General features: G+C 33.6%; 1 protein-coding gene and 1 non-coding gene across 2 annotated transcripts; one reads left to right on the plus strand and one right to left on the minus strand.

The window, feature by feature from the left end:
• Positions 1-1,647: 1,647 nt before the first annotated feature.
• On the plus strand, positions 1,648-3,558 carry LOC105640469 (AAA-ATPase At3g28580). The gene has a single exon (XR_016322813.1). It is a non-coding gene; the product is annotated as an AAA-ATPase At3g28580 (transcript).
• A 294-nt stretch (positions 3,559-3,852) lies between these two features.
• LOC105640470 (DDT domain superfamily) lies at positions 3,853-12,097 on the minus strand. The gene is made up of 12 exons (XM_012224786.3): positions 11,144-12,097; positions 10,937-11,047; positions 8,830-8,916; positions 8,679-8,716; positions 8,518-8,599; positions 7,649-7,755; positions 7,306-7,462; positions 5,898-5,990; positions 5,608-5,731; positions 5,410-5,452; positions 5,087-5,275; positions 3,853-5,012 (listed from the first exon to the last, which is right to left on the minus strand). The coding sequence occupies exons 1-12, from the start codon at positions 11,549-11,551 to the stop codon at positions 4,274-4,276; spliced, it is 2,178 nt and encodes a 725-aa protein (XP_012080176.1). The 5' UTR covers positions 11,552-12,097; the 3' UTR covers positions 3,853-4,273.
• Positions 12,098-13,193: the final 1,096 nt, after the last annotated feature.

Below are 13,193 nucleotides of genomic sequence, written 5' to 3' on the forward strand. Positions count from 1 at the left end.
GTTTGTCTTAATTTTAGTTCAAAAATCAAATTCTATTTATTAAATAACTTCAAACCAATTATTTTCCAGACAGTTTATGAAAAATTTATCAGTCCTATTTTTACCTAATTAACATTTATTTTTTTCTGAGAATTAACTTTTTCTTTGCCTTTTGCGAAAATATTATCAAATACCTAAAAAAGGTTTTAGGTTTGATCATAGCCTAATTAATGAATATTTAAGATGACTTGGTTTGTAACTTTTCTTCTTTTTGTAAAAGAGAAAAAAAAAAATTGTAATTTGAAGAGAAAATGCCATTGACAAACTTTGTCATTTGTGGGCAGGTGGGGCTTGAGAATCTTTTCCCTCCTCAATCAAATAATGCCTAGAGTACATAACATAGGCTCTCAAAGAATTGCAATAATTATGGTATAATTTAACCTATTTAATTCATATTTATATGTGAAAAGCATTGTATTTTAATAATAAAATAAAAATAAAAATAAAAATATCTTTATATTAATAATTTAATAATAAATTATTTCATAATTCATGAGATTATCAGAAATTGAAATGCTAATATTCTTTTCCTCTTTAAAGAATTTTTGGTGTGAAAAAATAAAATTGATTCAGTTGAATTTTCTGATAATTAACCTTTTCCCCCCTATTTCCTACTTTTGCTTTGTATGGTAAACACCCCTCTACATTTAATATGGTAAGAAAAAGAATTAAATGACAAGTCTTTTTCTTTCTTCTTTACATTTCACTTTCTTCTATTTTGTTCTACCTTTTTCTGTACTTTCTTCTGTGCATAGAAATGGTCACTTTTTGTGGAAAAACAAATTTTATAATTTTTTTTAAAAAAGGGAGATTTTTTTTTTATATTAGTAAAATCCAATTTTTAAGTCACTTCAATCTTTTAAAATTAAAAAAAAAAAAAAAAAAAAAACACTTGGATTGTATCCTTAGTGATCCTGAAAGGACAATTAATATGATTGTAGGTAGTGAAGCAAGAACGAATGAGTAGTTATGAAATTTGCTTTTCAAAAAATAAAATAAAAATGAAAATAAAAATAAAAAGTTGGTATTGCAATTTGCAACTCAATGGATAATGTGTAAGGTACAATCAATTCTTGTGAGTTATGTCAAGAGATGACCTTATGAATGTTCTTGTCAATTATCATAGTTCTTTCAATATCATGCAATGAACTTGTAAGGTCAATTATTTCATGTACATGAATATAATTTGCTTCTCGAAGATTTTAAAATCGGAATTAAAATTAAAATTTTAAACTGATTCATTAAATCTGAACTAAAATTTTAAAATTTATACTGAAATTAAAATTTAAAAGATGATCATAACCGTCAATTCAATGAATGATGATTTCTAACAGAGTGTCCTTTCTTTCCTCCATGAGTCCCACTAGTGTTTTTGTTTTTTAGTTTATTATGTTATTTTTCTCATTCTCACTTCACTTGCAAGACAACTGTCCAATAATGTCCAATTTTTAATAGCAGAAAACTTTCTGAGTACTTTTAGAGGGAAGTACCATACTGTTTTTGTGGGTATTGGAAATACAAAACAGCAAAACACAAATCAGTGACTAATAATAATAATAAATGAGTGGCTTCTTGCTCAGTAGCGAGTATTCTTGACTCTATTTGTACTTTTTAAGACCACAATCCCACTAATCAAATGAAAAACAAATCGCCTACCCAGTTGAATTTGACATGTACCTCAAAAAACCAATTCATTAAATTTTTAAATACCTACTGTTTTTAGCAAATACTAGCTATTACTATTATTATATTTTACTTTCTTTACCTACTCTCTCTCTCTCTCTGCTTTATATTAGCCAATGCAACCAAAACCCATCAAGATTCTTGAATTCTTGAAATTATTATAAAACAAAAGAAAAACAAGAACAAGAGAGAAAGAAAAAAGGCACTGTGTTAAAAGATCAAGAACTCAAGATTCAAGAAAGGATGATAGTAGCACCACCTCCAACAATGAGTGAGATGTGGGCGACAATGGGATCAACAATTGCCAGTTTCATGTTTCTTTGGGCTATATTTCGCCAATATTGCCCATATGAGATTAGGAGGTACATGGAAAAGTATAGCCAAAGAATGATGAGTTTCTTCTATCCTTACATAAAGATTTCAATCCATGAATATACTGGTGAGCGTTTAAGGAGAAGTGAAGCCTATTCTGCTGTTGAGGCTTATCTTAGTGTAAATTCTTCAAAGTGTGCTAAAAGACTAAAAGCTGAAATGGGTAGAGATTGCAGCAACTTAATACTTAGTATGGATGAATATGAGAGGGTTACTGATGAATTTCAGGGAATTAGGGTTTGGTGGGTATCCAGCAAAGTTTTATCTCCTAGCCAATCCATGTATCCTCAGCAAGAAAAAAGGTATTATAAGCTTACCTTTCATAAAAATCATAGGGAGATTATAACTGGGGCTTATTTGCCATATGTGGTGAGGGAAGGGAAGGAAATTAGGGTTAGAAATAGGCAAAGAAAGCTTTATACTAATAGTCCTGGCTATAAATGGCCTAGTTATAAGCAGACTATGTGGAGTCATATAGTTTTTGAACATCCTGCAACTTTTGACACAATGGCTTTAGAGCCTGAAAAGAAGCAGGAGATTATTGAAGATCTTGTTACTTTTACTAAGAGTAAAGATTTCTATTCAAGAATTGGTAAGGCTTGGAAAAGAGGGTATCTTCTTTATGGTCCTCCTGGAACTGGCAAGTCTACTATGATTGCTGCAATGGCTAATTTGTTGAATTATGATGTTTATGATCTGGAGCTTACTGCAGTTAAGGATAATACTGAGTTAAGAAAGCTTTTGATCGAAACGACTAGTAAATCCATCATTGTTATTGAGGATATTGATTGCTCACTTGATCTTACTGGCCAGAGGAAGAAGAAAGCGGCAGATAAGTGTTTAGATGATGAGAAAGACAAGTTAGAGAAAGAAATTCCTCGAAAAGAGCTAAAAGAGGAGGCGAGTAGCAAGGTTACACTTTCAGGATTGTTGAATTTCATTGATGGGTTGTGGTCAGCCTGTGGAGGAGAAAGGCTAATTGTGTTCACAACAAATTATGTGGAGAAGCTTGATCCAGCTTTGATAAGAAGAGGAAGAATGGATAAGCACATTCAGCTTTCTTATTGCAGTTTTGAAGCATTCAAGGTGCTCGCCAAGAATTACTTGAAACTGGAAGCACATCCTATGTTCGAAATCATTGGAGGGTTAATGAAGGAGATAAAGATCACACCTGCTGATGTTGCAGAGAACCTCATGCCTAAGTCTCCACTGGATAATGCTGACAAGTGTCTTTTGAACTTGATTCAAGCACTCGAGGAAACAAAAGAAGCACAAGCTCTGAAAACAGACAAGGAACAAGTTGCAGATAATGAGACAATAGCAGGGTACCCTATCAAAGTAGCTGTTCATCAGGCAAGAGAAAATGGAGAAGCTGAAAACCATTGTGAATTAGAACTACATTCTTGTATTTAAATATTTTGCCAACATAATTTTCTGGGTACAAGATTTAAGTGATTATTATCATGTACAAGTTTCAAAAATCCTTTTATACCCATTAATATGTTTGCATATTCATATTAGATAATACAAACAGCAGAATGAGTTTCATATACCTGTCTCCAGGATAATAAGAATGCGTAGGTGGGTTGCATCAAAATCTCAGCTTTACAATCCCAGAATGATACATTACTATTACAGTAGAAAAAATATTGAACTGATAAACGAAACTTTAATTACCCATACAAAATATGATCTATGACATTGCGTAAAATTGTTTCTGATCCAATCAAATTTATCAGCAGACGTAACCAATCCAAATGGTCAAGAGGCAGATTGCTGTTGTTGCCATGAACGATTAATAAACTACAGGGCTTGAACGTCTAAAAGCCAAATTTCTCAGTTACAATATCAGTTAAGGTTATTGTACAATAATTGGATAACATAAAGAACTCACAACGAATTCTCATTCACCTGTTGTAGATTTTCTATGAATGTAGACATACTAAAAAATGACTACCTAATCTACATATCTCTCAGCACCAAGTTGCTCCCTGCTGCAAATCCTGAATGATGAATTGCATCAGGTTGTTGCTTAACTTACCCCGTGGAAGAACTGTGACCATAAATCCTCCACAGGCTTATGACAAAATTTATAATTTCTTTTTTTTTTTTTGGATATCATACATTGAGCTTCCCCGAGAGAAACCGACAAACCTTGTTTTCCAGCAGAGAGGGATGCTTAAAATTCATCTCTATCTTCATCTTTCATTATTGTGTTTGGACCATCATCAAAACCAGAGCCTGGAGCAAGTTCATTTAGATCAAGGAAACGCCGCTTTTTTACACCCTCAACTTCATCCTGACCAGGACTATTTGATTTCTCCGGTGGCTGATTTTTCTCTTTCTCTGCTGTCTCGGCATAGCCTTCAATAGGCCGATCAACTTTCATATCTTGTTCATCATCATCATCAGAATCTTGACTTGCAGCTGAATACTCTGCATTCTCACTAGCATCTGAGCGTTCATCTGATCCATTTGATTTCTCATGTTTCGTCGATTCTGTTTCTGATTCTGACAGCTCATACTGCCGGTAATTAATCCGGTTTCTAGTGGCCCTTTTACTGCGTCTTAAACCTGACTGGATCTCATCAACAGACCTTAGTTTAGTTTCCCTCCGAGTACGTCCTGGTAATTTCTTAAATTTTTGGGGCTCATCACTAGCTTCGCTGATACTTAAGGAATCCTCTTCCTCTTCTTCTTCTTCATCTTCACCATTTTCTTCTTCCCATCGATATTCCTCATCCCCTTCAGAGCTGCTAGAAAGCTTTCTCCTCTGTTTACGTTTCCTCAAGTATTCCTCATCATATACAGCTTCTCCAACTATGTCATCATCACTGTCAAAATCAGCTTCATTATCCGAAACTGCTTCAACAAAATCTTTGGCTGAATACCGTTGAGGCCTCTGTCTTCTCCTGTTGCTGCAAACAATTATGCAATGGTCAGTTTAAGAGCAAGTTAAAGGCAAAGCAAGAAGTTGTGAGACTTATCCTACCTTCGATCCAATAATTCATTTTTATGGTCTTCTTCAAAATCATCATAACCAGGTGAATCGGGGCTTGTCAAATTGAAAGTACCATGTTGAGAAGAATTTGAAGGGTCATTCCATTTACCATTTGTTGAAGCTTCAGGTTTGACAATGCCTTCTCTTCTATGAATAGGCTCAGGAGATGGTGGTTTCCGCCTGTCAATAAAGGTAGCAATAAGAAAGATCTAACATAAGTTAACTAAACACGTTGATCCAGAAATAAAGACAAGTTCCTCTCAGGAAAAAAAAAAAAGGAGAGGAAAAAGGAGTACTCCTAACAAACTTCATACTTTGTTATTTTAATAGCCTCATTGATTGACCGGTCATAATCATCTGCAAAATCATTTCACCCAGATGATTAGATTTCAAATAATCATCATTGCAGAAAAAACATTTCCTTGCCATGATGTGGTAATCAACACACACCACTATCTGAAAATGAAGCCCTAACTCTTGCTTCTGTGTTTAATAACTGTTCTTTATCTTACCAAAAGTGTACGTTACAGGTTTCCTGTCACGAAGGGAACGTCCAGGTCCAAGCCCATCTACACTCAGAAAGTTATCAAGAAGTAGAGCCTGCCTATGTTGCTTTTTCAGCAACCTTTCTTTCCTCTAAGCAGACAAGGAAAAGCAAACAAGATTATTTCATTACAGGAAAGGAAAGCAACATTTCACTGTATACAGTCAAGAAAATAACTTCAATCAAGAAAGAAACACCTTCTCTTTCTTGATTTACAACATTAAAGTAAAATATTAGTCAACAAGCAATTTTCAATACCTTGTGAACCTTCTCAATCTCAGGAAGCATGTCATTCTTTAGCTTCTTCCCTAATGAAGCCTCTGTTCTATTTTTGCTCGTAAAAAGCTTCTCCTGCAGCAGTAGTGCACTAAACAGTTACAAAATCTTGGAATCTCATATCCAGCAGCAAACATATTTAAGATTCTGCTAAATCTCATTAAGCCAAAGACAGAACCATTTCCTTGAATCATCACCAGGGACCAGGCAGAGAAAATTGTCCAAAATACTTGCATCTATAAAAGAACCATTTGCAACAGCAAGTATACATAACAGGGAAGAATCAGGAATGGATTGAAAAGCAAACAATTATTTGATAGAAATAAAAATTGTTAGAAAGAAATCAGAAAAGAAAAATATGGCCTTGAAGAAAACATTTCCACCGACAGAGTATTCAAACAATTCCAGATCTTAGGTACCGTACTTTCGCCTTGGCATTTTTTCACACAGACTTGTACAGAAATCTGGATATACTTTTGCAAATTCAGTTTGCAGCTAAAATTGCTTACAATTAACATTCAATTTACAAATGCAAGTAGCTCACGTATACAGACAACCTTTTTGATCTCAAATTGAACTTCTAATTTGATGGAAAATTGGCAATAAATTACTTCATTTACTTACTCAAGGTTAACGAAACCTGCTGGCAGAACACCACTCAACAGACTGCAAGTTCAATAAAGCTTATCTAAGCTCCACTTCCATTATAAACTAATTCCTCTAGGAAGGAGAAAAAAAAAAAGCATACTTCTCTGAAGCGCAAAATTATAAAACCTGACACAATCTAAAATCATGTTTATTTGGATTAGAATCCTTCATTCTTGGAGTACTGATCACTTCACCAGGAAATCAGCACCTAACATTCTTAACATCAAGATATCTTTTGCCCCTTTTCATCAGAAATTCCATCATAGAATATTAAAAGTGCAGCAGATGACAGACAGGTATATAACCACTGTAATTAATGCATAATCACAAATCTGCATTTGTACTTTCATGCATAAATAAACATCAAAAGAAATCCATCCTGCCATCTAAGAACAACATAACAGACATGGTCTCTTTTAATGAAAAAATGGATATACTCAAAGCCCACTTCAAATCAAATCATGATCCACACATTAATTTTGTAATATAAAAAGCAAAGCAATTGAGAAAGATGATCTTTCTGATAAAAGAAAGAAGAAATAAAGAAACAATTTTCTGGAAAAAAGAAAACTAATTTTTACTTCTAAACCAGTAAATCATTTTGATTTCGTGGATTAGAATACAAAATAAGAACAAAAAGAGGGAAAAACATGGAAGCAGCACCAAAGAATAGAACTATGTACAACCTTTCATTGAAATTTAAAGAAGGCATTCATACAATAAGCCAATTTAGATAACTTACAGAAACATCTTGAAATTCTTCGAAATTTGTTGCAACTGTTTCCCACTGGTATGTTGTATTGGAAAGGACATGGGAACCTTTTGCCTTTGATTTCTTAACTTCAGTTTTTCTTATTTCTCGGTATAACCGATGACCAATTATTGGATCATCTTCATACCTGCACCAACAACAAAACATAGATTATAGAACTTATACTACAGAACGACAAAAATGTTACACCAAAGGAAGATTTCGAGTTTCACTTAGAAATACATGCAGTTGATCTTTTACGTCATTTGAAAGTTTAAAAAGAACTAATAGCAGTCAAAATTGTATGCTTTATTGAGAAGCATATCAATATTACCAGTAATTAATTGCTTGTGAATCGCCCCCAACACGCTCTTTACGAAATACTGAAAGTTGAATTCCATGTTTAAGGGAGTTGTCAATATAATTTCGAACATCTTCTTGCTGCAAATATCACTCAAATTCAATTCCTTTGGTAATATACTAATGGAGGTATGAAATAAGCTAATGAAATTGCCGCATAGACCCAGGCGAAATACCACAGGTTAGTTACTCAAATTTGGATTGGCATGATATATTCAGAATATAGATGTGAACTTAATAAGAAAATCCACAGAGGACATTGGAAATATTACTAAAACTAGAAAAAAAAATTCAATCTTAATTGAAATCACTGAAAGGAACTATGTTTAGGAATGCAAAATTTACAGAACTAGAAGAATGGATATCAGATAAACTGACACTGAAATTAGGAAATAATTGCTAGAAGCTGCAAAAAACAACTGCAGCATATTATAACAATACAAGTGCCAACTTAAAAATGACAGCTTATTTGCGAGAACACTGAGATGACACAATCATGTGAAAGAACACTGAGATGACACAATCATGTGAAAGAACTACAAAATATACCCCAATCAAGAATTATTTGAAGGGACAGCAAGACAGAACTACTAAGAATTCATACTCAGTAAACAACATAAGATCAATCAACAAATGAGATTCATTTATCTGCTCAAGTCATAACAAATCTGGAACCAGGTCTTGAATTTAGGCTCCATTTGATATGTATATATATACAGAGATATGTTCTTATATACAGATATGTAAAATGTATGCATTATATATATATATATATATATATATATATATATATATGCAACAATTAATTATTTGAAATCGATAATCATAGAATTATAGTAGTACCTCAACACGGATGTCACATAAAGCTTTCAAGATCACCACGCGAATCCCAGGATCAAGAGTTTTATACACTTCAATCTCAACCCTAAGAAATTAAAGTTACATGCATTAGCAACATATAAAGAACCACAATTAAGAGCCTTGATAGGTTCAAAACAACTCACCCATGTGAAGCAACTATGGGAAGTTCTCCATCTGCAACCTGCAACAAATACCAAACATATCTTAGTAGTGAGAAGTTGCACAAGGGATCAGTACAAGTTTGCAAGACCTAGTATTAAACATTTGTTAAAAGAAGTACAATGATTGAGTTACCCAGTGCCACCAGTCTCTTAATTTTCTGCACAGAACAGTAACCCATGTATCCCGTGTAAGGGCCATTCGGGTAATAGGAGGGATTGCCTGTAAAAAGAATGAATCAAAAGAAAAAGAACTTTGTTGATTAGCAGCTACTTTCATGCATAAAGAATCAAAGTCTGCGATGTAAGCACAGAAAATGAAAATTAAGGATGTTTCTAAGGATCACAAGAAATCAAAATTAGCAACAAATTGCTGCCAAGTGTACTAAAAGTCAGCCCCAGCTATTAAAGCCTAGTCAATAAATTCTCAGTTCAACTCAATTGATACTGCAATTTAGAAATTTTTTTAGCTACGTAGTTGGAGAAGGATATCCAGTGAAGGGAACAAAATCATTGGCTATAATAAACAAAGTTTAGAAACCAGACTTGCATGTACTTCTTCTTCCAGGCTTCTTACCCTTTTCTCAGGCAAACTATCTCAACATAATGTTCAAACTTCTGGAGCACATTATTCTTTATATGTATATATTCAAGATGTTGGGGAAAGCCATAAGACCCAAATTAAAATCAGATGCACTGCTGTACAACATATGAATTATGAAGATTCATCATGCACATGCAGTAGAGAGGATCCTATGTATCCCCAAACAAACTCTAATCAAATGGGAAGTTCATTGCTTCTTCAAGTACCGAGCAAAATGAACATTAGGATAAGAATTTTACAAGTTCATGACATCCCATCATGTCAACTTAAAACAACTCATAATCTGTATCGAGTTACAAGACATTCCTTCACTAATAATCTCAAGTCACTATTGCCATTTACATTTCCAAAGTAATTATTGTAGTCATGTCCCTCCTAAATATCATAAATCCAACCATACTTGTTTAGTTGTTTACATAAAATTATGATAGCCTACTGAGTCGATACCTTTAATATCGAACCTGGGAGATCAACAAAATCTAGATATGCATATGTCACCAACACTTTTATCATAATCAGCAATATTGGATTAGCGAAGTTTTATTCAATTAAATCAGGTTAGCTATGTAAATCCTTCTTAGCAATGGGCTCTGAAAGAATAATAATTTCTTCACCACATATCTAGTCATGCAACCACCTAACTATCATGATTGGCAAGTACCCGGTAGACATACAGTTGTGACCTGGTCATCAGAACTGTGCAATAATAACATGAACCACAAATCAAAGACAAAACAAAATTGGCTATTTCATAATATCACATCACAAGGCTTTGATACCAAATATCGGCAGATTCAAAACAGTGCAGCAACCAACAAAACTTGTATCTCAGGGTCAGTAGTAGAGGCAACAAGCTTCCTATGTGAAGTAGTTTCGAATCAGCCTGCATTAAAATGCTATGAGCTGTCTTAAATGTGTTATAGAAACCACCAAAAGGGAAGAAAATATGGTACCAAGGGCGTACACCCTCCAGACTCCAATTTCTCTCTCCATGTTGTCAGCAACATCCAACTGCCTAAATATTTCAGCAGGGTAATCCAAACTAAACCCAAAATTTCATAATCCAAAAGACAAAATATATCAGCATTTGATACTGAATTTGACATGTAAAACAAAGCATTCAATTACCAAAAGTATCCTCATCTTTGCACATTTTTCCTTTACGAAATTTGGTGCCGCAACTCTAGCAACACCATGTCCAATTCTCATATGATATGAAGGTTACCTCAATAAAATCGATAACTACAACAGCTTTCAAAGTACTGAAGTACTTTGTGTGTCAACATTAGCAACACTGGTAGATAATAAAATAAAGGGATATCCATAATTGCATCCTCTAAATCACTTTGCATGATACCAGCATTGCACCATTAGCCAGTTCTCCACTCATCAAAACTGTAATCCCTAGTCCCCATATACAATCAGCTAATTCACTTCGTCTGCATCTAAGGTAAAACATTTTGGGGAGACTTACTTAAATCAGAAAACAACTAGCATCACTTGAGTTTGGTTAACTTAAGCTTCTCAGAAGTACACATTGCTAAAATGTGAACTGAACTAATTGTGAACCACAGACAAGAATTTCAATTAAGTATAAACTGAAAAATGAAAACTTTGAATATCAAAATAAAGCACCAACCTTTAATAAAGGTATATGTATATCTCCCAAAGTGTCATTGGGTGTAATCAAAGCTGTCTCAAACTCCTCAGCTGAGAACTCAATCTGTATATTCAATAGAGGCCTAAATACCTGCAACGCAAAAAAATAAGCCCCAAGACACCAAGAAAGCAAAAAATTGAAAAGAACAAAATTCACAACTTCAATAAATGTTCAAAAAAAGCTCACATGCAAGAAATTGAGTATGGAAGCTAATTCCCACATGGAGCGAAGGCTCCACCTCGGTAACTGAGCCGGCTCGGGTGGCCCAACCAACGGCGTAATGATCTTACTACTGGTGCTACATTGCTCTTTCTGCTGCGGCGACTCATCACATCGATGTTGTTGCTGCTGTTCTTTCTTTGGTTTCTGCTTCCGGTCGATCGCAGCCTGCTGTTGGGCAGCCTGAAGCCTCTCGGCAGCGCGGATAGTGCAAGCGCGAGAAGGCCGATTGCTTCTGTTAGTAGGCGGTGGTGGAGGTGGCGGAGCTGGAGGTTCCTCGTTGGGGGCGTCGTCAGAAACAGTGGCCGTGTCGTGCTGAGGTTTAGGCGAGTCGTTTAGAGGGATCGGAGATGAAGAGGGTTGTTCACGGGACATGTTTGGAGAGATCGAAAGGGTTTAGGTTAGTTAATGTAGGATTACATGTAGAGGATCAAGGGTTTGCATTGAAGAGAGAAATCAATCAAAGGAAAGAAAATCAATAAATTATATTTAGAGTGAGAAATAAAAGAGAAAGAAGGAGAAGATAGAGGACCAAAAGTCCAACCCATCATTTAATTTTCATTTACACACATAAACAAAATATACACAAATACATGTGTGTATTTCTGTATGTATAGGATTTTGTTTGGTTAAGTGGAAAACAGGAGACCAGAGGGGGAAAAAACGGGGGAAAGGGAAGGAAAGAGAAGAAGAAAAGAGGGACAATGCCTGGGAATATGGGTAGGACTTGGATTTATTTACTTTTAACCACCGGATAGAGGTTATTGGGGGTCAATTTCTGGTTCTTAATTTGGGATTTTAACCAAAGAGTTGATTTTTGATTTTGATTTTGATTTTCTTTTGCTTTTTGTTGAATTTTAACATGCCATGCTCTGTTCTTCTATGGAAAGTTTGTGTTTTTAGGGTTGACGGATAATGACTTGCTTTTGCTTTGTTGTTGTGGGATTTTTTTGGAATCCTTTGCTTAGGAACTTGGGTGATTGGGAACTATCATTGAAGTTTTTCTTCTTCTTCTTCTTCTTTTTAATAAAAATTACTTTCTATAATATATAAATATGCTTTTTTCTTAAAAATCTCCTAAATAATTTTATTAATTTATCATTTCACTTCAATGTTCTGAAAGTTATTATTGAACTTTTTAAGCTTAATATTTGGGTTATGAGTGTGTAACTTTATTTATTTTTTTCCAATATTGGCATTACATAATTTTAGGATGAACGAAAAGAAATTTATAATGAATTTGATAAAAATATAATTTTAATTAAATATATTCTCTATATAATCTTACAATTGATTATATGTTATTGGATATAACTTAAATCATTATTTTTTTATGATGTCTCGTGTTTTATCTATTTTTTATTAATTTCCATTAAAATTTATAATTTTTTTATCTTTAAATAAATTTCTCTGTTCTCATATATTTTATGATTTTTTGGTCTTTTCGCTTTTTGTAGGATACATGGAGAGTCCCAAATTTTCAGTTTGAGTTCTTTTCATTATATAAATTATTATAATTTGATAAATGTTAAAGGAAAGTGTTATTCTTCTCTGCCGAGTAGTTCATCGTTCTATTAAATCAGCCATGCATCGAAGAAAAAATCGATTTTATGAGGAAAAAAATGAAATACATTAAAGGAATATATTTAAGTAAACTATTTTATTTTTATTTATTTATAGGAAATGGAACTATTTTCTATTTTCTTCAACTCCAAAATGCCAAATTGGAAATTACCAAACAAAGAGTATCCATAAGATGTTAGCTTGAAGGGTTCTCAAAAGTATATTAGCTGTATGATTTAAATTTAGAAAGACACACAATGCTCAATGATACCTTACTTGAACAGTACTTCGACAATCGGATTTGATGTCCAATCCGATTAATGATTGGGTAACAATTGAACCGGATTTTTTTTTTTTACTTTTTAGTAATAACATTAAAAAATAAAAAATATTAAAAATTTTGTAAGAAAACAAGTGAAAATACAATCATAAAATCAGAATTATTTTTCCAAAA

Source organism: Jatropha curcas, chromosome 10, assembly GCF_041381405.1.
Source record: "Jatropha curcas cultivar XTBG-Jc1 chromosome 10, XTBG_Jcur_1.0, whole genome shotgun sequence".
NCBI classification, from domain to species: Eukaryota; Viridiplantae; Streptophyta; class Magnoliopsida; order Malpighiales; family Euphorbiaceae; genus Jatropha; species Jatropha curcas.

Coding starts and splice junctions, on each gene's coding strand:
- LOC105640470 (XM_012224786.3), bottom strand. CDS start 11,551: ATGTCCCGTGAACAACCCTCTTCATCTCCGATCCCTCTAAACGACTCG. Junction 8,917..10,936: donor TACATATACCTTTATTAAAG/GTTGGTGCTTTA, acceptor TTCTTTTTACAG/GCAATCCCTCCTATTACCCG. Junction 7,756..8,517: donor TATGTGACATCCGTGTTGAG/GTACTACTATAA, acceptor TGATATTTGCAG/CAAGAAGATGTTCGAAATTA.